The 22,080-nt window shown below is 55.1% G+C and overlaps 9 protein-coding genes across 9 annotated transcripts; 3 read left to right on the forward strand and 6 right to left on the reverse strand.

The window, feature by feature from the left end:
- Positions 1–30: 30 nt before the first annotated feature.
- On the reverse strand, positions 31–2,309 carry BDW47DRAFT_108228 (PEX28-32 family peroxisomal membrane protein). The gene is made up of 4 exons (XM_024813190.1): positions 2,150–2,309; positions 870–2,086; positions 503–766; positions 31–407 (listed from the first exon to the last, which is right to left on the reverse strand). Exons 1-4 carry the CDS (start codon positions 2,160–2,162, stop codon positions 366–368), a joined length of 1,536 nt encoding a protein of 511 aa, XP_024670674.1. The 5' UTR covers positions 2,163–2,309; the 3' UTR covers positions 31–365.
- Positions 2,310–3,663: 1,354 nt separating this feature from the next.
- BDW47DRAFT_108231 (import motor complex subunit PAM16) lies at positions 3,664–4,609 on the forward strand. Its single transcript, XM_024813191.1, has 2 exons — positions 3,664–3,730; positions 3,782–4,609. Exons 1-2 carry the CDS (start codon positions 3,728–3,730, stop codon positions 4,187–4,189), a joined length of 411 nt encoding a protein of 136 aa, XP_024670675.1. The 5' UTR covers positions 3,664–3,727; the 3' UTR covers positions 4,190–4,609.
- A 21-nt stretch (positions 4,610–4,630) lies between these two features.
- BDW47DRAFT_132662 (D-arabinose 1-dehydrogenase (NAD(P)(+)) ARA2) lies at positions 4,631–6,584 on the forward strand. The gene has a single exon (XM_024817627.1). The coding sequence runs from the start codon at positions 4,873–4,875 to the stop codon at positions 6,280–6,282; it is 1,410 nt and encodes a 469-aa protein (XP_024670676.1). The 5' UTR covers positions 4,631–4,872; the 3' UTR covers positions 6,283–6,584.
- A 201-nt stretch (positions 6,585–6,785) lies between these two features.
- BDW47DRAFT_47533 (putative topoisomerase family protein TRF4) lies at positions 6,786–9,684 on the reverse strand. Its single transcript, XM_024819122.1, has one exon. The coding sequence runs from the start codon at positions 9,512–9,514 to the stop codon at positions 7,427–7,429; it is 2,088 nt and encodes a 695-aa protein (XP_024670677.1). The 5' UTR covers positions 9,515–9,684; the 3' UTR covers positions 6,786–7,426.
- A 204-nt stretch (positions 9,685–9,888) lies between these two features.
- Positions 9,889–11,250, reverse strand: BDW47DRAFT_47535 (GFA family protein). Its single transcript, XM_024819123.1, has one exon. It carries the CDS (start codon positions 11,026–11,028, stop codon positions 9,925–9,927), a length of 1,104 nt encoding a protein of 367 aa, XP_024670678.1. The 5' UTR covers positions 11,029–11,250; the 3' UTR covers positions 9,889–9,924.
- A 3,415-nt stretch (positions 11,251–14,665) lies between these two features.
- BDW47DRAFT_108240 (putative protein kinase C substrate) lies at positions 14,666–16,736 on the reverse strand. The gene is made up of 3 exons (XM_024813192.1): positions 16,523–16,736; positions 15,451–16,401; positions 14,666–15,400 (listed from the first exon to the last, which is right to left on the reverse strand). The coding sequence occupies exons 1-3, from the start codon at positions 16,629–16,631 to the stop codon at positions 14,751–14,753; spliced, it is 1,710 nt and encodes a 569-aa protein (XP_024670679.1). The 5' UTR covers positions 16,632–16,736; the 3' UTR covers positions 14,666–14,750.
- Positions 16,737–16,954: 218 nt separating this feature from the next.
- BDW47DRAFT_108242 (uncharacterized protein) lies at positions 16,955–18,171 on the forward strand. The gene is made up of 3 exons (XM_024813193.1): positions 16,955–16,981; positions 17,046–17,520; positions 17,581–18,171. The coding sequence occupies exons 1-3, from the start codon at positions 16,962–16,964 to the stop codon at positions 18,046–18,048; spliced, it is 963 nt and encodes a 320-aa protein (XP_024670680.1). The 5' UTR covers positions 16,955–16,961; the 3' UTR covers positions 18,049–18,171.
- A 6-nt stretch (positions 18,172–18,177) lies between these two features.
- Positions 18,178–19,699, reverse strand: BDW47DRAFT_108243 (mitochondrial 54S ribosomal mL50 protein). The gene is made up of 3 exons (XM_024813194.1): positions 19,226–19,699; positions 18,655–19,102; positions 18,178–18,580 (listed from the first exon to the last, which is right to left on the reverse strand). Exons 1-3 carry the CDS (start codon positions 19,672–19,674, stop codon positions 18,305–18,307), a joined length of 1,173 nt encoding a protein of 390 aa, XP_024670681.1. The 5' UTR covers positions 19,675–19,699; the 3' UTR covers positions 18,178–18,304.
- Positions 19,700–20,243: 544 nt separating this feature from the next.
- Positions 20,244–21,603, reverse strand: BDW47DRAFT_132667 (3-ketoacyl-CoA thiolase; the record flags this gene model as incomplete). Its single annotated transcript, XM_024817628.1, has 1 exon — positions 20,244–21,603. Exon 1 carries the CDS (start codon positions 21,483–21,485, stop codon positions 20,244–20,246), a length of 1,242 nt encoding a protein of 413 aa, XP_024670682.1. The 5' UTR covers positions 21,486–21,603.
- Positions 21,604–22,080: the final 477 nt, after the last annotated feature.

Consider the following 22,080-nt stretch of genomic DNA (forward strand, 5'->3'; position numbering starts at 1 on the left):
TGCCTATAACTTAAATCCTATGCAATCCGGATAGCGGATCCGATGGCAATAACTACAGATAAGATCGCTTGAAAGAGAATGAAAACAGAAAAATAAAATAGAATAGAATAGATCAACTTAACCCCATATTCACTTCATCTCCTAATCCCATCTCTCGTTCGGCACGCTCGGTGCCTCCCGTGGCACGCGTGCCCCATCGATCCAGCCGGTCTTGGGCCTGGACGATCTCCTTGTCGCGCAGGCTGGCGCTGTCACTCCCGTGGGCACTGCCGTGGACACTGCTGCCATCCCGGCCCCCGGAACTACTGCTCAGACGGGATACGGGGCCCGAAGGCCGCTGCGGGGGCGGGCGGGACGAAGGGATGTTAATCGGTTTGGCGGCGTTGTTCTTTGGAGGACGGCTGCAACTAGGGCTAGAGGTTACTTTCGAGACATCCACGGAATAATCAGGGTTGGTGCATGGCGGTGACGCGGATGCGAGGCTGCCGGATTTGTCGCTTACACTCTTCGAACTCCCAAACCAGCGTCGTCGTCGGGTGGCGGATGCCGTCGACGGGGCAAGACTGTGGGCATCGGAATCGGCTGTTGAAGCGTCCGTAGGTGCTGATTCACCCTCCACCTCCTTGACCTGGGCCAACGCCTGGGTTAAACCGGACGTCGCGTCCGCCGTGCCGGATCCAACTTCGACCAGCTCGGCGTCGCGACACCACTTGCGTCGGCGTGTATAACGGTCCCAACCATCCTGGCCGCGACGTCCGTCGTTCCACTGTCGCCGAAAGTTTCATTTCGCGTTAAGCGTGTCCATTTCAAAAGTGAAGACAGGGGAAGTGGAGGGGAAAAAGAAAAATTGTCAACAGTCAGGCACTCACCTTGTTGTCATAGTAGATCCAGCCGCCCCCATCGGCGGCTCTCGTGTCGGCCTTGGACCCCGACTCGTCGGCACCATCGATGCGCCATTCGCTACCCTCCACCCAACGCCACTTAGCGTTGCCACTCTGGACCTCGGGTAGTTCGAATTCCTCGCGGGACGGAACGTTGTTGAGGTGTTCATCGGTCCAGGCGGCGCGCTCGGAGGGGAAGAGGGAGTAAGTCCATCCGATGCCCAGCCAGCGGCGCTGGTTCTCGTAGATGACGAAGGTGAAGCGGACGCCCGAGGAGTTGCTGCGGCGGCGGGTGGCGATGCTGGCGGCGTGACCGTGGCTCTTGGTGGGCCCCTGGGTGGGCGCACCGGGGGTGGAGAAGGAGAGACCGGTGATGATGGCGCAGATGCGGCGGATGGTCAAGGAGCGCCACAGAATGACACGGATGACGCGGGCGGGGCGGGAATGGTAGGTCAGGGCGACGGTACCCACGGCCATGAGCACGCGGCGGGCGGTGATCAAGTTGATGGGGCGCACGGTCAGGGCGACCCAGAGCGGGGTGACGAAGAGGATACGGAAGAAGAGGGTGGTGAGGGCGGGGCGAGTGGTGGCGGAGGTAGCGGAGCGTTGGGTGGAGAGAAAGTCCGTCAATTCCAGGAACGGTTCCAGGAGGATGTTGCAGCGGGTGGTGAAGGTGCGCACGGTCTCGACGATCTCGTCGAGACTATCATGGTGGTGCAGAGAGCCATCGGAGGCGACCCGCTGGTGACCGTTCTTCTCGGTCGTAACGGTGCGGGACGACAGGGGCGAGTACCGTCGCCAGTACATGGCCAAAATGAGGGTCATGACGACCAGCGGCGGGCCGGCCCAGCAGATGACGGCATCTCCATAGAGCACGACGGACCAAAAGGTGGCCAGAAGTAGGAAGCTCTGCCACGAGTCGCCGGTCGTCCACGTCAGGAGACCGGCCAAACTGTTCAAGGGTAGGATGAAGGGATGGGAGTAGGCCAAGGCGCGAGTGATAGGGGGAGGAGTAGCGACGAGCAGCGGGGATTTGCGATGGACGATGATGCTCGAGCGTTGTTTGGAAGTCAAGGAAGAGCCGGAGATGGTGGTGGGTGAAAAGGCGGCGACGGTAGGCGGGCGGGCAGTCGAGGCGGCGGCATCGGCACCCCCATCCTGGGCCGACGTAGAAGGGGCCATGGAGTCTATCCACGGAAGATCATCTACATACGGCGAGGGTCAGCATCTATAGAGCTATCCTAAGAGAGAGGGGCGAGGGAACGGACCGAGAGCTGCCATAAAACAAGGAACGTCATAGGAATGGGATCAATGATATGATCCTGTTGGGAGGAAGGAGAAGGGGGAGAGAAGGACAAGGAGAGATCGACTAGGGGGCCATCGTTGGAACTTGCGGGGAAGAAGAGGAGGAGGGGGAGGAGGAGGAAGAGAGGCGAGGAGATGAAGTCAGAGAAACGAGCGGAGAAGAAGAAAGCGAGAGACGGCGAGAGGGGAACATGTGACGGTATTGGGTGTCGTATCCATACCGTATCAGCAGCGTAAATCCACCGGTGGGGGCCGTAATCCGGGGTAAATACCGCCTCTCCCGAGGAACCGACGAACGAACCTAGGCTGATCTACTCTACACTTACACTTCCAACACTTGAGATACTCCAGCCATCTACACCAACACCCTGGTTTCTCTTCAATTCTCGCCTTGTATTGACTAGGGTCACATCCAGGCACCGGTGGGTCAGAAGCCCAAAGGATCCAACAGAGATCCATCTACAACGGCCCAATCCGAGCTCAAAGTCTCAAGTTCCACGGACGGACCATTGGATACAATGCACGATTTCTGTCCATTCGGTTGCCTTTCGGGATAGGATAGAAAAGCGCCGAGGTGGAGATCCCAAGAGACGTGGACATGCCATGGACGATACAACCGCGCTGATTCACTCGAACAAGTCATTGATCAGCGCCGGAATGCATAAGGCGAGGTAGACGTATCAGACGTCTGAAGGCATCCAGTTACTAGAACATCTTGCGCCCATAATCATAACAGCTGCTTCATACAGTCGGCAGCGCCAGCAGGTTATGGGATTATAGAGAAAACTTAACGCCGAGTTTCTTGTAATTGCGGTCTTGTCTAGGGCTGGGTGATCAACCCCGACAGATCCACTGATATCAGGACGGACCTGGATGCGAACAGCAAGTCCATTGTTACCTACACATTGGAGGTTTGGAGGTATAGATCCCCGACCTTGTACTCCGGATGCACGCAAGGAGTAAGGGGCAATAGGTAGCAGGTCATCGTGAGATTTACTGTACCGGCGGTGAGCTTCAGACATGCCAAGTGAAGGGTTCAGCCGTCCTGGTGGAGTGGTCTGGATTTAGAGTCCAAGATCTCCACATTGTTCCTTTCCTCCTACCAATTCAGAGCCTCGGAGTGTACCCATGACAGCTAGAATGCCTCTAAGTTCGTCCTCACCCTCTGTAGTTGGAGAGGCTACCGGGTACACACGGGTGTCTATACCTAGTCGTTCTGAACATCCTCCTAAACGCCAAGGGTCGCGTGGAGTAAACAACATCGAAGTATTTATAGATACTTAATACACATCTAACCGATATGAAATAGACACGAGAGTTGAATAAGAAGAGATGAGAGTATAGATGGATACTCTGGTAGAGACAGGTGTATAACTGGTATAAAACGGAGGGTTGTGCACATGACTCAGCCACCCGATTTGCCGCCGAAATTTTCCCCCGAAAAACCGATTCATAAAACATTCTCTTTCTTTCTATTCTCCACCATCAACTTCAAACCTCATCCTTCCCCTCGCGCGGTCTCCCCGGTTGACCTTTTCACCATGGTGAGTTCTTGAGTCACTGATTACTCTGTCACCTAGATACTAATCCCCCAGGCCCATCGCATCGTCTCTCAGGTCGTCGTCACCGGCGCCCGCGTCTTCGGGCGGGCCTTTGCCGAAGCCTACAAACAGGCCTCCGCCTCGTCCAAATATGCCTCCAAGAACAACGGCAAAGGAGGCAATGCCTTTACCTCCTCCGGCCTCACTCTCGACGAGGCCTGCAAGATCCTCAACGTCAAACCCCCGCAAGGCGCCGAGTCCAACCTCGAACAGACCATGGAGCGCTTCAAGAAACTCTTCGACCAGAACGATCCCAAGAAGGGGGGAAGTTTCTACTTGCAGAGTAAAATCCTCCGCGCACGCGAACGGATCGAGATGGAGGTTCGCCAGGCTCAGCGACACAGCGCCCAGGAGAAGGAGCTCCAGGAAGGCTGGAAGCCCAAGGTCTACAAGGACCGGTGATCCATCTCCCTGATAGCCAGAGATGGCGTTGTTTCATTGTGCGACCTTTTCTTTCAGGAACTCTCCCGAATTTTCTGCGGCATAGCATGGCGTTTTGTTGGTGATCGATCAGTTGGAAGAGACCTAGATCAGTCCTATTCTGTTCGGATGATTATATGCGTGATTTTTCTACTTCATTTGGGATCTTAATTTCTCCACTCTAGCGTCGGTGAAACCCTTGTATCATAGCCAGTCTGACGGACTTATATCGGATTATACATGTATCTATATATTTTATACTCAACAAATGAGTCGAGAAAGTCTGTTCTGACCGCCTGCGGAGGGGATCCCGATCGTCCATCCGGACACCTCGTACCCTCCATCCGTGTTGCTTTCTCTTCATCCCCTCACATCCCTCACGTCTATAGAACCCCCTGCTATTAAACCATCATGTCCAACCGAGGAATGTCCGCGCGAATCCCATCTAGGCCAATCGGGGGTGACCATGACACCATTTCGGGGCGGGACGATGGCCCGCCTGCGTCTTCTTAGAAATCAATTTTTTTCTCCCTTTTCTTTCCTCGGTCTCTCGTTCAGCCACCTCTCTCACCTGTCATTCTTTTCTGGCGAGTCTGAGGAATCAATCCAGACAAGAAAGGAAGGAAGAAAAAAAAGAAAATTAGAATAAGAAAGAGAGATCAAAAATGGCCCCTCTATCAGCCACTCTGGCACCCTTGATCATGGGTACCGCCACCTTCAACTCCCAGTACAACGCCGATCCATACGCTCTGCCCACCACCGAGCTCGTGCATCGCGCACTGAACAGTGGCATTCGCGCCTTCGATACCTCGCCCTACTACGGCCCAGCTGAAGAGTTGCTCGGTCGCGCCCTCGACACCGACTTTGTCCGCACCAATTACCCCCGCGACTCCTACCACCTCCTCACCAAGGTCGGTCGCATCGCCGCCTCCTCCTTCGACTACTCCCCCGCCTGGGTGCGCCAGAGCGTCCGTCGCAGCCTGCGCCGTCTCCACACCACCTACCTCGACGCCGTCTACTGCCACGATGTCGAGTTCGTCTCCCCCGCCGAGGTCCTCGCCGCCGTCCGCGAACTGCGCCGCCTCCGCGACACAGACGGCTCCGTCCGCCACGTCGGCATCTCAGGCTACCCCGTCGACGTCCTCTGCGACCTCGCCGAGCTGATCCTCCGCGAAACAGGCGAACCCCTCGACATCGTCATGTCCTACGCGAACTTCACCCTGCAGAACACGCGCCTCCGCTCACGCGCCCTCCCCCGCCTCGTCGCCGCCGGCGTCGACGTCGTCCCCAACGCCTCCCCGCTCGGCATGGGCCTGCTCCGCCGCCGCGGCGTCCCCATAGGCGGCATGGGCGATTTCCACCCGGCCCCCGACGCCCTCCGCGACGCCATCCACGCCGCGGACCAGCTCGCCGACGCGAACGGCGACAAGCTCGAAGTCGTCGCCATCCGCTTCGCCCTCGAGTCCTGGCTGCGCGACGGCGCCCCCGTCGGCGCCCTTGGCCCCCCGCTCGCCCGCGCGCCTCACTCAGACCCTGGCTTCCTCTCCGTCGCGACAATGGGCACAGGCGAGCGCCTCGGCGTCAGCGTCATCGGCGTGAGCACCGTCGACGAGCTTGCCGAGACCCTACGCGTCTGGCACAGTATCGTCGACGGCCTGGAGAATCGCAACGACGACGACGACGTCGACGTCGACAATGAAAAGACCAGTCCGCAAGACACTATGCCAACAACACTCACCCCCTCCGACGGCCTCATCACCGACCGCGCCTGGTCGCGCTCCCGAAAAAGCCACATCCTCGACCTAACGACCCAGATCCAGTCCGTCCTCGGCCCCAAATGGGTCGACTACGTCTGGGCTAGTCCGGGCCCGGATTTCGTTAACAGCCTACCGGCTGACCATCTGGCTGCGTTGGAGAAGGCTGGTGACGTAGATAAGTCTGTCGATGCCCTTCCCCTGGCACCAGCAGCAGCAACAGCAGCAGCAGCAAACGCCATGGTCACGCCTCCTATGGAGGCCGTCGATCAGGGGCAGCGGGACCCGATGGAGGCAGCGCCGGCGAGTATTACTCTGTAGATTGTTCATTATTTTTCTTTTTTGCCTGCACTGGTAGATCTGTGACTGAATGATTGTTATGTTATGTTATGTTATGGTGTGCACATACCCTGTTTATATCTTTCCTTCTTCTTCTTCTTCTTCTTCTTCTTCTTCTTCTTCTTCTTCTTCTCCTTCTTCTTCTTCTTGTTGTTTTTCTTCTGCTGCATCCATCCATCCATCCCTGTCCCCTGGGTATATATGTCCCAAACTCACTCAGCTTCATCCGCATGTTGTTCACTACCTACTTAGGATACCACCAGCGTTAGACACATAGACTCATATCCCAGATATACTGCCCATCTATGCCATGCCATGTATCGTACTGTACTCCACAACCCACCCCACTTGACACCCATCCCATCCCGTACCACCGTGCATCAGTCCAAACCACAACCCCATTACCCGCTGTCCTCTCCAAGCAAACGCATATAGCGCTCCCATGATGAGGAGGATTGAGGGGGAAAGGAGGAGGAAGAGGGGAGGGAAAACGGAACATGGCAAACGACACAGAAACCGAGGTCTCCACACCGTCTGACCCAATTCAATTAATTGGTTTCTAAACTCTCGGCTGTCTGGTCACACCGTTTTTTTTTCTGGTCAACCAACACAAGATGTATACCTACCAACCGGGTATATCTATCTTTGACCCTGACCCTGGGCCTGAGTGCCCGGGAGGTGAAATCGTGCCTGAGCCAACAGTTCTGTAGGTCAACAGTTCTGTAGGACCGTTAGCGATATCACATGGCCTTGATCGGGTTCAAACACCTCCACAAGGCCAACCCTGGTCCTCCTGGCCGAACCCAGCCAAACTCGGCGAGATGAGTGAGCTCTCAGCTCCGTTCACGACGACCACTGCGCAATCAAGAGACGAATCCACCATCCGAGAAATAAAACTCCAACGAAACGGGCACGCCCGTGCGCCAACTCAAACCATCCAATGGGTATCAGAAAGAAAATGGTTACAATGCAGAACATGGGAAAGACCGTAATATCTAATGTACAGCAGGAGAGGCCATCCTTGAAGGAACAACCAACGCATCACGTCAAAAATAAACCTCGACCCCTATACTCTAGGGAAAAAGAGGAAGAGAGGGCGAGCAAGAAAGAGAAGAAAAGAAGTTCATCATGCCGGATTGCTCTGCTTGGCTCCTTTCTCGCGAAGAATGAGGTCCTTGTCCATTGCGGATTGGTCCTTGTACCCGCCAAGACTCAAAGCCCTCTCGTTACTGATGGAGGAGGGAACCGAGGGTATGTCCGGACGCAGACGCCGAAGACGGGTAGCACGCTCCTTTGACGCCTGCTGCTTCCGTTGAGTCTTCGTCAGCTTCTCCTTCGATTCGGCCGGCGGCGGCGGTTTGGCAGGCAGCGGCGGCGGCGGGGGAACAGCATCAACCGGTGGCGGCGGCATCTGAGGTGGCGGCGGCGGCGGTGTGGGCGGCTGATGATACTGGGCGAACCGGGGATGGGTCTGGAATACCTCATATAAATGGGCCCTTTGGTCTGCATACTCCTCGTAGTTGGCGGCGATGATAGCGTCGAGGATGCTGGCGTGGGCATCCCCGGCCATGGCGGCGGAAACCATCCGATCCTTCAGATACTGATATGCTTTGGAGAATGCCCGGAAGATCAGAGCGATCTCCCGAGTGCCACCGGAAATATCATTGTCGGGGTTGTTCGGATCTTCAATGGCAAGACGAGAGTTGTTGTTCTCTTTGTAGGCCTGATAAACTCTCTTGTTGAAATACCCCGGCGGGTCCATGCGGATGCCGACGGCGTCATAATCGAAGCGGTCTCCATAGAACTCAAAGAAATCCATGAGGATACTGCCTAGGTTGGGGGACATCCGGCCGTGCGGCAAATGCTGCAAGAGACTCGTCACCAGGCAAGTGATAGAGAACCCACCCAACCCGCCAGTCGGCACCTCATTGAGACCGCGGAGCAGCAAGAACTGCTTGATCACAGACACAATGACAGGCATGGCCGGATACTCATCCCGCCACTTGACAAAAGTCTCGTTGGCAATGAGCCCGCTGTCATTGTCGAACGACAGATCCACTCGCAGCCCGGTCATTCTGTCCACGAACTTCAAGATCGGCACCCGGGCAAAGGCAATGGCCTCCACGGACCCTGGGACCGCAATGTCCTGGGTCCTCAGATACGCCGCAAATGCGTAGATCTGCCCCTTGCGCTCGCCAAATGCCCGGACGCCAGACCGCATGAAGCTCGTGGAGAGGAGGACCAGATCGATGTCCGCCGTAGGCAGGTAGAGCCCCGAGGCGAACGATCCGAAGGATCGGATCTGCACACCGTAGTATCTGCTCTGGAAGGAAGACTGAAGCCGCGCCACCAAGTCCGCTCGGACGATCTGTTCATAATACAGTGGCTTGACCCAGTGGTAAAAGCTCAGGATCTCCGTGTGCAGCTTGGTACCCATGTGCAAGGACGGCTCCATCCCGCTGAGCCAAGGCGCGCTTGGCCCAGAAGGACGTGCTCGCCATTCATCTATGATCGACCCATCGCTGTAGAACTTACTCACGGGCTTCCCGGTTTTCTTGGGCGCGCCCTTGATCTCATCATCGTGTGTTCTCTTCCGACTCCCGAGGGCGGCATCCCCAGACTGTTGCTGGCTTCGCGGGCCTGTGGGCGCGTCCTCTGGCGGTTGTACCGCTTTTTCCTCCTCGTCCACCAATCCGCCGAGCGAGATGAAGTCTTCGTTATCAGCCACAGCATCCGTTTTCGTCTGTTGTGACGCAGTTGCCGCAAGCCGCGCCTTTCGAATCAGCTTGACGACATCCACTTTCTTCGATTGGGTCTCATCGGGGGGAGGTAGCGCCGTGTATGGGTCGGGGTTGGACCACTTGGGCGCGGGGGGCGCAGGAACCGGGGCCCCTGTACCCGAGCTGCTTTCCACGGCGCGTCTTTTGCGTGGGTGGGATGCTTCATTGTCCTCGTCCGACACGTCCATATCGGTTTCTTCGCTATCGCTGAGGTTCTCGATCGGGGCAAATTTCCTGGTGGGCTGCTCATCCCCCGTACCCGAGGCCGTCAACAGCTCCGGAGTCGTCTCTCTTTTGGATCTCAAAAGCGGACGCTCTGCTGTTCCCGGCCTCGGGTAGCGAAATGTGAAGTCCCGCCGCCCTTGATAGTTGTTGTTATATGGCCGTCGGTCATTCCCTCGATTCCCTCGAAATTCGAAGGCTGGAGGTGGCATGGTCGAGACAGAACGCCACAGTCGATTTTAGGAAGAAGAAAAAAAAAAAGAAGAAGAGAAATCAAAGAACTAAGAGAAAAAGAAAACAATGGGAGAAGAAGAAGTGGGAAGAAATTGAATGAAGATGAGAGACGTGAACGGGGAAAGAAGATCTAGATGGCGCACTGTCGAAAACAACGATCGCGACTCGGTCGTGCGTCCTTTCCTTTTTTTTTTTCTCTCTCTCGTTGGAAAAATGCGACAAATCGGCCGAGGCGGTGACAGGTCGGATTGGGAAGGCGGTGAGCCAGAACTATACACGATAGGGCACGTCTCTATAACCACCATCTGGCGATCATAGTCCTCTACAAGGAAGAATAATTGGACGAGATAATTGAACGGAAGCAGGCCTATATACTACTACATGTACTCTATTGGTTCTGTTCGGGAGGTTTCAGGACCCCAGGTTGTCGCTCTCGAACAATCTGCCCCTGACCCCATTCCCGTAATCCAGCCGTCAAATGCTGCATCAGGGTCCGATCCAAGGCCATCTCCTCGAAACTGACCCTCCCGGTGGCCCATGCCACCCACTCTTCGGCCATGGCGCCGCTGTCGGCCTGCAGCAGGCCGATGCTTACGTCCAGAACGCGGGGTCGTTCGTCGCAATGCCAGAACACCGTCGCCCCGCAGCGGTGGCAGAATTCGCGGTAGATGCCCGGAGAGCTTTCGTATCGTTGCATGGTACCTGTGCCAAGAGGGTGCGGTGACCCATCTGCATTGCGGATGTTAGACATGGGGACAAATGCCCACGACTGGATGGGAAACCCGCTCGCGAGGCGGCACGTGCGGCAGGCGCAGCAACCTGCCAGGTACCGAGTGTCCCCGTCGCGGAGCCACCACTTCGCATCGGTCGCATTCGCAGACGATCCGCTATGATAGGGAACCAGCAGATCTGGCCAAGGGGAGGATGCTTCGGTAGAGGAGGCATCTGGGGGGGTAATCCGCAGGTCGATGCCTGTGCAAAAACACTGGACTGGCAACTCTCGTCGGTGCTGTGCGGACCGCTTCGGTCTCGATTCACCGGCGTGTTGGGAAGGATCCAAAGAAGCGTGAAGCCAGCAAGAGTCCGTTGGGTGCGCCCACTCCGCATGGCAGACTGCTGCCAGGCCGCCGTCTCCCGTATCGTCAGTGCCCCAATGTCGGATCGACTTGGTCTCGGGTGGACGCTCCAGCAATCCCGCAGCAACGAAGTATTGCCCCGTAGGTTTCACATACGCAAACACATGGGCGCCGCAGGTTTTGCAGAAATATCGCGTCGTGCATCCAGAGTGTTGGTACCCGACGAGTCCCTCGTGGTGGGTCGGGGGCGACTGTAGGGGATAGTATGAGGAGCAAAGGACTCCGGTGATTGTCCTGCAGGTGGTGCAATGACACAAGTTGAGACTCGCATGGTCCAAAGACGGTCCTAGAGCAACCTCTTGCGCAGCATTCCCGCACATGCAGGAGATGCGACATGTCTTCCGCGTCGTTTGCATGGCGGTGTCACTAATTGACAACGAGGCTGCAGTCCGACCGATTCCAGATTTCTGTAATTGCGGTTGAGTATGGTTTTCATTCAGTAATCGAGTGGTGTGCTATCTTTAGGAATGATCGTATAGTCTAGGATCATATGCGTGGTTAATCAGGCACAGTCAGTTTCAGACCCCTCTGGCGGGGTAGGTCGCAGGAGATATAGAAGAATGATATCCAAATCTGTACTCCAATTTAGCCCTTCTTCCAATTTCTTGTTCCATTTTCCAAAACTATCTTCCTGTATGAGATCCTCTAACCCAGCACGGTCTCCTCAAACCTTGATCCCTTATTCGAGGCATCAAAGCACATGGTTGGTGGCGAAGTGCGAGGATGAGGAGTCGACGTGCAGAAATGTGCTCAAAACTGATCCCGCTAGCTCTAACAGTCCACAGTCAATCGCATTGTATTAATAACAACATCGGGAGATCGAGTCTGAACCAAGGTTGAACCATTGCTGGAACTGGAGTGAAATGGAGGAAAAATGACGGGGCAGGAACGGGAAACAGAGCCAGGCACCAACACCGGGACTTATACTATATATATCAGGCTCTCTCCGTCCTCTTTTTTTCCACTCGGACTTTTTCTTCCAACCTACACTCTTCTCCTCTTGAACACACTTACGAACCTCACGAAATAAAGAAAGCACCTCTTTCAAAACCCCATCATAATTATGTGTAAGTCCCTTCTACCTCTGATCCTTAATCCATCTATAAAACCACGCGATCCCTGGTCTCCTGTCTTGTGGTTGGTAGCGGGGTAATGATTGCTAAATGGCGGGGTTGACCTGACGTCTCATTTGGCGCTTTTCCCCTCCCCTGCTGGCTCCTGGCAAACAATCAAGCCCGGGGATTTCCCAGACATTGGATCGCGGGGCTATGGTCCATGGATATTATCAAGACTGTGTGCTGACCTTATTTGTTAGCTGATCACGGTTGCTCCTGTGGCGCTTCTTGCCAATGCCCCGCTGGTGGCTGCCAGTGCCCCGTAAGTGTTGCGCTTTCTGGATGGTTCGATGTTGTTTTACTGACCAGGTTTGTCGTATCGTAGAAGAAATAAATCATGGGCAAATGAAGAAATGGGAGAGAAAGGAGGAAATGGGGGAATGGGTTGAACATCACATGCAGCAGTTAGGGTGGCCCAAGAGTTGACGGGAGGTGCTTGATCATTTCTAGCTATCTCTCTTGATATTCTTGCCAACAGCATCATCAGGAGAATCAGCGTCATGGTTGTTTGCCTTTCAATAGTCGCGACAATAACGTTGTGGACTCGTTTAGAATTACAGAGTTTGATAGCCTCTCCATGGCTCGCTAGCAACGTAGCAAGGAGTATTGCATTACCACTATCGCCTCTTCTCTACAGTGAGGGCCACAATGGAACAGTGGTATAACTACCAGATCACCAATATGTCGCAAGATTGCAAGAGATTACCACTCGGCTACAGAGATATCACGACCCCTCTGGCCTCATAAGTAACCCTATATTCAGTGCGACAATTCGCTGGGCCTCGTTGGGCAAGTGGTAGCATCCACTACACATGCACAACCTCAATCTCCCATCAGCGTCGGCCGTGTGCGTGTGACAGGCCGAACACTTGCTCTCATCCATTTGGTCCTAAATCCCCCGGGCTGTTCCATCTCGGAGCCCAAGTGGAGCAATACACTGGTCGTGTTCGTCCGAGGACTGAGCCTTTTTTGACTCTTGCGCCTTGCTGGTGGTCCGAAGTTTCCTCCCCCCCACCTGCGTCTTTTACGCTTCTGCTCGAGGTGAGATTCTTTGACCGCTGCATTCTTTTCTTGCGGCTTGCGCGGGTGGGTTCACTAGGTTGTCCGATGTGCTAGGAGGCCTATGACTGGCTGGCGACCAGGTGGGCGATGGATCAAATTGGATGTTGATGTCCCCACGCTGCATGTCACCACTGCGTGATTTTTTCTTTTTTCTTTTTCTTTTTCCCTCTCTTTTTTCATATCATCAGTCAATGTTAATTACTAATAATGGGACCAACTAATGGCAAGATTCGTGCAGAAGCTCCAACTTCATGGAGAACGATGGTGGGTCACTGGCCAATAATAAGAGAGAGAACCTAAACCCGAAGAGAGATTGCGAGTGACAAGTTACTATATCCCTAGTCTCCTTCTCTCTCACACTCTACAGCCAGAGTTGAATGGACGTCACAGACTGGAGAGATAAAACCACCGGTCAGCATGGAATATCCCTATCAAGTTAGAGGTGGGCATGCACGTCTGTCAAGTTTCAACCATAATACCCAGTATCCAGTATCCACAATATCATGACGTTTCAGGCACCTACCTTCCTAGCTTCCAGTATCTCGGCTTTAGATCGGTAGTGGAGTACATACTGCAACAGGCGAACGACATAACATACCGGGCTAACAAACTCTCACTCACCTGCTTGCTGCCTTACCTCCATCATCCCCGCTGCAAAAACCATGTAACTTTACTCTTTGCTCCCGACCTGTGCGCCCCTCCTCCGAACGTGGCATGATAGTCGAGAGCGTATCATATCATCACACAGTGCGTTCGGAGTGGATCGCACCGACCTGGTTTGTCCAGTGTTTGTCGTCTTTGCCCGATTGGGTCCGGACAGTCGTAGAAGCTTGAACGAATTAAAATAGGAGAGAATTGTAAACGATGGGAAAGATGATGGGAGGAGCAGACCACACGGCGGATGCAGTCTGGGAATCATCCACTGATGCCACAGTCCACACCCCCCCCACTCATACTCGTGTGAATTGAGAGGATCACAGCCCCCTTGGGAATTCCTCCCAGATGCAGCCGAGCTAGATCGTCATCAGTGCGTCTGGGAAAGTGAGCGGATTGGCTAAGGGTATAGTGGAAGAGGTCAGATGGAGTATGACGAAGATAGAGGTGGGGTGTGGAAGTGTGATGAACAGAGAGAGAGACAGAGGGGGAGAAGGAGGGGAGGGAAGATGCCAGATGGTGCCTGATTTGGCTTACTCTATTTTTTAATCATTTGGATCTGTATGAATGATATATAAACCTTCCCACCCGGTTCGGACCTGGTCTGTTCTCAGTTTTGAATCCAACCGTCTATTACCTTCCTCTACCTCCAATCTATAACGATATCCGAGAAACCTCCTAACCTCCCAACCACCCACCACATCCACCATGTCTCCCTGCTCCTGCAACTGCTGCCCCGGAGAATGCAACTCTTGCTCTTGCAACTCCTGCACGGTCAGTTTAGCCTACCCCTGTATAGTTTCCGTTCGCAGGACTGACCTCAACAGCACTAAATCAATAATACCATTTCGTTATGACTGTCTGACACCGGGCGACGAGCATTGAGTATGGACGGAGGAGGGCTGAGTCGGAGCTGACTGGCGCACTTGTTAGGCATTGTCGGCCTGTTCTGTATGACTTGCACGACGTGGGATCGAGTGGACATGGGGTTGTTCTTACGATGTGACTAGTTGTTCCGGTTGATCGAGACGTTACGCTTGAATATAACCGCCTTTTGTGCTGAACCTTTGTATTCAATTTGATACTACTGTCTACCGTAGCGAGGGCCTCTTGTCTTGAAACTTTACAGATACCAGGTGCCTCTAGATGAAAGAAGATGAAGTTAGAATGGTGAATAAATGCTACAAATCAAGATTCCTATATGTAGGTAGCGACACACTTAAAACCCAAAGCCTGCCCAACCCATCTTACAGTTCGTCCTTGTTCCGCGGCGGCGCCTTCCCCTCCTGCCCGTCCACGCACACGGCCGGCGTCGTCACCTTCATAGAGTACACACACTTCTCATCCTCGTTGATCTTCAGGATCTCATTCTCCTCGCCACATTCCAACACCACGGTCGTGGATCGGCTGGGTCCTTGCCAACAGGCCTGCCCGTTGGCATACTCCAGGGTCATCTTCTCCACCGGAACGATCTCGCCCGCGTTGTTGAGCTCGTCCTTGGTCACCGACCCGATGCTCACGAACTTGCCCATCCGAACGGAGGAGCCGCCCTTTTTGGAGTTCTGCTTGGTCTGGTCCAGGAAGCAGTGTTCGTACGTGTACTCTCCCGAGTCTCTCGTGGTGCACACGCCCTTCAGCGGCCGCAGGATGGAGCCAGGTCCGTAGTCGGTTTCTAAATCAGATTGGTGGTCCTTCAACTGTGTCTTCAGCTCTCCGAGCCGTTTCTCTTCGGCCTTGACGGCGTCGCGGGCCTCGGTCACGACCTTGGACTCGGAATCCGGGCTGCGGTCCGTCTTGGGCAGGATGTCGTTGTCTTCAAGGAAGCCTCTCAGCCAAAGCACCTTGTTCTCGATGAATCGCACAAAGGAAGGTGGGAGGTAGGCCGCCAGTTTGTAGACTGCAATCCGATTAGCCCCCATCGCGATATCAGCAATCCAATTCACATACCAGTGTCCACTTCGCATCCTTCTTCACCCTCGTTCTCCCAGTGCTCCCAGTTAATGCCGGACTGGTCGTCATCCGGCTTGCTGATCTCGTCCAGGTCGCGATCTCGGGCACTGTTTTCGAGATCCTCGGATGTTCCCCGAGCCGCATAATCCTCCCAGCTGCGCACCGCCCGCTTGACCCCCTCGTCGTTGAAGTTGGGGTTGTACTCGACCTTGAACTTGGACAAGATCTCCTCCAGCTCCTTGACACGAGACCGGGCCTCATCGCGCTCCTTGCGAGTCTCCGTGAGAGCGTCCCGCAATTCCTCAACCCGGGTCTTGGCCAGCCCAACCAAGACATTGACCTTGCCGCCCTTCTTCCCTTTCACGACCTTGCTCGCCTCCTGCTTCTCAATATTCGCCAGGTCGGCTTCCATATCCTTGACCTTAATCTCCTGGCCCTGGATCTCCGCCTCAAGGGCCCTGATCGCATCACTGATCTCCGTCTCTTTCCGCGCCGCTTCCACAAGCAGCGCCTTCTTCTTCTTCAACGCCGTCGTCATGGACTTCTGAGTCTTTTCTTCCTTCTTGCGCCACGCCTTGCCAATCTCCTTGCACCGGTCTTCACACTTCGTGCCGCCCACCCGGGCCCACTCGTCACTCCCGTCGCAGCACAGCTCGTAGTCACAGATCCCGTCGTTGACCCGCTGGAAGGGAACATAAGCCGGCCGATGACCCTTGTTCTTGCAGTAGAATCCCGGCAGGGCGGGGGCCAGCTCCATGTCGCTGTAACCTGGGCGATCCGCAGGCGTCAGAGCGGAGTGACGGGACAGGTGGGAACAGGCCGACGTCCCGGGCTCGTCGCTGCCGTCGGGGCAGTCACAGTAGTCATCGTTAACCGCCGAGAAGGGAATCTCGATCGCCGGATGGGAGATGCAGCTGAAGGTGGTGAGGTCCTTGTAGAACTTGGCAACTATTCGCATAGTTAGTAGCTGTGCTTGAGCCGAGGTGTATGTCGGGGACAACCCCTCCAATAATCGAGGGCTTCTCAATCTACTCCAATTCCTCAACAATAAATATAAAAGAAGACTCACATTCTGGACCAACTCCCCGCGGCCGCGCCGAGCCATCACTGGCACCCTCCACCAGCGTCGAGCACGCGACTAGGCTCGCGAAGAAAAGCGATCCCTGAGGCAATATCATCCTGACAACATTGGGCTTGTGTGCCAATTCCGGGGTAGTGTTCAGGCGAATTGAAGAGAGAAAGAGAGTGTTGGGGGATAGAAGAGAGAGCTGCAGTGGGCGAGGATGGACGATGGACTTGGCCAGCTGTTGACTTACTGTCTCCTTCGAGTCTAGTTGAGTCCGTCGTATTTATTGTATGGACTGCGTAACACTGGTAATTAAGGCAGGAATCTGGGGTGAGCTCCACCTTAGTCATCGTCGCCTTCTTGATCTTTCTTATCGGTGGCGGGCCGCATTTCATTAACCATTCTCTTCGACAGACGTTGTGTCGCAGTACTTTTCCAAACGATGGGTAATGACGGTGGAAGGTGAGAAGATACACCATTCTATGTCTGTGAACTCTGTCAAGATCATTAACTCACCCATCTCTAGTATCCCCACTCGCCGCGAGCTCGTCCGCGAAGCCGCCAAAAACCCCAGCACAGCGCAACTCAAGGAAGCGCAGCGCGAACAACAAGAGCACGCCTGGACGACCTGCCCGCTCTCGCACAAGCAACTCATGCGCCCGATCGTCTCCGACAGCGCCGGGAACCTGTACAACAAAGACGCCATCCTGAAATTCCTCCTCCCCGGCGAAGAGCCCGAGGGGATCAGCTCCAGGGCCGACTGCGAAGAGTTCCTGGGCGGACGGGTCAAGGGACTGCGCGATGTGGTGGAGTTGAAGTTCGAGATTGATACCGAGCGTGAGCAGCATCCGAGTCATAAGCTTGATAGGCGCGAGGGATGGATCTGTCCCGTGACGGCTAAGCAGCTCGGTCCTAGCGTTAAGTCGGTTTATCTGGTTCCTTGCGGTCATGTGTTTTCGGAAGAGGCGGTTCGTCAGTTGAAGGAGGATAAGTGTTTGCAGGTATGTCATTTGCGGGAGAGACAATGCGCGAAGGGACACTTGGACTGATTTCGAGCGCAGTGCAACGAACCGTACACGGAAGACAACGTTATCACTATTCTCCCCGCTAAAGAGAGCGACAAGCAGTCGCTCATCGCGCGCAGTCAACGCCTAGCCGAACTGGGCCTGACGCATTCACTGAAAAAGGCGCCCGGCACCAAAAAGCGCAAGAAGCATGCCAACGGGGAGGCGAAGGTCGTCGCCTCCGAGAAAGCAGCCGGGTCCGGCTCCGACGCCCAACCGCCCAAGGAACAGTCGACCGCCCCCGGACGAAGCGATAAAAGTGTTCCCAACGGAATCAAGAACGCAGCAACCGCCACCCTGACAGCCCGGATCCTGGAAGAGGAGAACGAGAAGAAGAAGCGACGGAAAATGATGGGCGGTAGTGGTACCCTGGACAGTCTTTTCAGCAAGACGGATGGCCGGGAATATTCGAACACCGACTTTATGACGAGGGGGTTTTCGCTTCCTGCGAATGCCCGGAAGTGATGGACTTGCTGCATTGGTTCCAAGGCGTTTCTTAAGGGGGGTTATTGCTTTCTTTACTCTATTTTTCATGTCATATTCTTTTCTTCTATCTTTTTGCACGAAAGGAGTTAGGCTACATAGTACAACGAATCGAGCAATACCAATCAGACCCATCTTTGTTGAATAGTTAATTGTTTTCAAATTTCTATAATACAGAAAGACCTCTCAGAATAAATATAACATGCTACAAGAACGATAAGACAAGAGGGCAGCCGCTCTACTCGATCAGGCCTCGGGCGCGCAGCTCATTCTCAATGACCTTCTTCCGACCCAGCTCTTCATCCTTGTCCGAGGGCTTCTGCCTCTTCGTGAAGATCTTGACGTTCGGCAGGTCAAGGAGGCTCTCGTTACCTGTCAGGTGCTCCGCCAGCTTCTTGGGCTTGGGCTGCACCACGGATTGGATGTGGTTCACGGCCTCCTGCACCGTCGAGATGGATTGGATGACCGGGTCCGGGAAGAATTGGCCGCTCAGCTGGGACAGGCGCTTCAGGTACTGTTGCGCGGAAGTTATGTTAGCCAAATGTCTCTCCTGCACTGTAGCGGACGCAGCAGGAGGGGAGCACTTACGGCAAATTTAAGGGCCGGATCGTTCAACGGCAGGGACAAGAAACTGTTGTCCTTCACATCCTGGTATCCAAAGAACGGCAACCGGGGCCCATCGACCTCCGCCGTCTCCTCGTATTCAACCGCCTCGGCATCTTCCTCTGCGGTTTCCGTCGCTTCTACCGCGGGAGCAGCAGCCTGGGGCTGGCCGCCAATCTGCTCGAAGATGTAGACGAGAGCATTCTGCGCTTCCGTATTCGGGTAGACCAGGGCGTCGCCCCATTGGCCGTTCGTGGTGGGCTGGACCTTGCACTTCCAGAGTAGCTTGAAAACGGGCTTTTCGTGCTCCGCGACATCACAGACGCTCGTCAAGGGCTTGCCGAGGGATTGCATCAGGCAGAGCTCCACCGCGGCTTGGTGGGCGGCCAGAGACAATTGGCCCTTCTTGGTGAGTTTCTTGTTCAGCGAGAACCTATGTAGCACGATCCATCAGCAGGGGTCCCTCATCTCCCAATTGCATCAAACAACGAGGGAAAAAATGGCAGGGAGGAAAGATGCAAATCCTCATATGAAAGGATACAGGGAAAGAACATACGATTGGTACGTATCGACCTCAGAAGGACCATAATTCGACCACTCCCCAAGATGGCCAACACGCGTAAGACCCTCCCACGTAGTCGCCGGCTCATACGTATCATAAGCCGCGACCTCCTCAGCACCAGCATGCTCATGCTCAGCGCCGACAGCCGCCTCCGCAGCCTGCTCTCCCTCCTCCGGCTGAGGCTGATTCTTCCGGAACTTCTTTTCGAAGACGCCCTCCCCTCCATATGGGTCCTTCAAGCCCGGCGGGTTATCCGTGCCCCAGATCTTGCGGCGCACGCGCTCCGTGACCGGGGTGGTGTTGGACGAAGCGTTGCGTAGGAATTGGCGGGCGATCAGCGGGCGCGGACGCGCTTCGTGTTGGCAGACCGTGCAGACATAGAGAGACCGGGGCCCCTGCAGGGACGAGGCCTCCAGCTTCAGTAACCGCAGTGAGGGACGCATGGTTGGCTGCGGTGAATGGGGAGGATTGATCAATCGGCAAATGGTCAGATCGGACGGGGAGAAACTTTGACTTTTTGGGGCGCCGGCGGATAATTCACGTGACTACAGAATATGTATGTATTAGTCATCTGTGTACATAACAATAACTAGGTAACTTGTAGATACAAAGAGTGAAGCCACTGGGCCTCGCTGTGATTTTTATAAGTATTGCCTCTTGAAAAAGTCTGGGATTATTGATATATTTTCAGTAGTCTGATTCAAACGCAGTTTCCTGTTACTGCTGTCGCCGAAACGAGTCGATGCAGCCTTATAACCACCCGTCCCAAAGCCAGCACTACAAGTATACAAGTTCAAAGAGAGACCCGAGAAACAGGATGTGCGGGGCGAGAGCCGCTCAGTCAGTGTAATGCAGCTTCAGAAAACTGGCGACAGTGCTGGCACTATGACACTATTAAGAAACCGAGGAGTTCGTTTTCATATGGGCTCAATCAATACAGTGCTGGTATCTTGTAATCCTTCTAAGCCCACTTTTCATATATACAAAGTTCATACACCCGTTATTTCCCAGTCTATTCCCGCACAAACATGCCGGCCATGCCCATGCCCGTTCCGATACACATGCTGACCACACCGACTTCCTGGCCGGTACGCTGCATCTCTGGCAGTAGGGTCGCCAGCTGTCTGGCACCGGTGGCACCCAGAGGGTGACCGATAGCGATGGCGCCTCCCTTAGGGTTCACCTTGGCTTCATCGATCCCGAGTTTACGGGTGCAGTAGAGCGCCTGGGAGGCGAAGGCCTCGTTGAGCTCCCAGAGGTGCACGTCGCCGACGTTCATGTCCAGCATTTGCAGAAGCTTGGGGATGGCGACGGCCGGACCGACGCCCATCTCGTCAGGGGCGCAGCCAGCCACGGCGGTGCCGACCCAGCGGCCCTGGATGGAGGAGGAAAGTCCCAGTTCGGTAGCGGTGGAGCGGCGCATGAGCAGCGTGGCGGCGGCGCCGTCGCTCACCTGCGAGCTGTTTCCGGCCGTGCTGGTGCCATCTGCCGCAAAGGCGGGCTTGAGCGAGGCCATCTTCTCGACGGAGATGTTGGGTCGGATCCCATCGTCCCGGATCACTGTGATCTCCTGGGGCGGCGCGTCGGGGTTCTCCGGGTCGATGGACCGCGTCTTCACGGGGACGATCTCGGCGTCGAAGCGGCCTTCGGCCTGCGCCGTGGTGGCCTTCTTGTGCGACTCGGCGGCGAAGACGTCCTGGTCGGCGCGCGAGATGCCGTAGCGAGCGGCGACGTTTTCGGAAGTGATCCCCATCGGCATGATGCAATCGCGCGAGTCGTGCGAGGGGGACTCCTTCAATTCGGGCCACAGCACCGTCGGGATGGCGCGCGACCCGTAGTTGCGGGTCATCGACTCCATGCCGCCTCCCACGCCGACGTTGATGGCGCCGGCTCGGATCCCATTCGCGATGGTGGAGATGGCGGCGAGACCGGAGGAGCATTGGCGGTTGATGGTGTGGAAGGGGACGGTGTGGGGGAAGCCCGCGTGGATCTGCGCCATGCGGCCGGCCTTCGCACCGCCGAGCTCCTGGAGGACGGAACCGATGGCAACATCATCGATCAGGGCCGGATCCAACTTCGGGTTGGCCTCGAGGGTGGCCTTGAGCACGTGGGCCAGAAGCTCCTCCGGGTAAGCATCCTTGAACCCGCCTTTCTTCGCACGCGTTACTGGCGTCCGGAGGGAAGAGAGGATGACGATATCAGACGGCGATTTCTGAAGGACTTGGCGGAGTCCCCGCGGAACTGGAGAGGCCATTATATGTAAATTTTATGTAGAGAGATCTCTATAGAGGGATAGATCGATATATGTAGAGTGGTTCGGCAGAGTTATTTCGATCTGCAGCCGATAAGGGTAGATGGCAAGGAAGAGTCACAGTATATTACCCCGCACGAAAGACGTTGGGAGACATGCGCATACTTATACCAAGGAGCACCAGAAGAAAAGAGAGAAAAGAAAGAAAAAAGAGAAGAAGGATCGGGGGGGGGGAAACTCGGTCGGCCATTGAAGCTGGTCCGGCAACGAAGATCGGCTAAGAGCTCATCCGCCGAGGGTAAGGCGCATCGCAGCTAAGGTGGAGACCGGATCGATCAATCGCACTTATGCGGGGGAAGGAAATGGACTATTTGATCCCGCATCCATCGCTGCCATTATCAAGGATTGGATCTCATCTGGAGGACATCGAGGCATGGAGACAGGACAATGAATATATTACAGTTCGGTAGAATCGAGGATGATGGAGGTGCTTACGTCAGCATACCGGGAGGCTTATCGGATAAGATCGATTATGGCGGTATATCGAAAGAGGATAACCGGAGACAACAGTAAAAGGTAAAAATATAAGATAGATTAG

Source organism: Aspergillus candidus, assembly GCF_002847045.1.
Source record: "Aspergillus candidus strain CBS 102.13 unplaced genomic scaffold BDW47scaffold_33, whole genome shotgun sequence".
Taxonomy (NCBI): domain Eukaryota; kingdom Fungi; phylum Ascomycota; class Eurotiomycetes; order Eurotiales; family Aspergillaceae; genus Aspergillus; species Aspergillus candidus.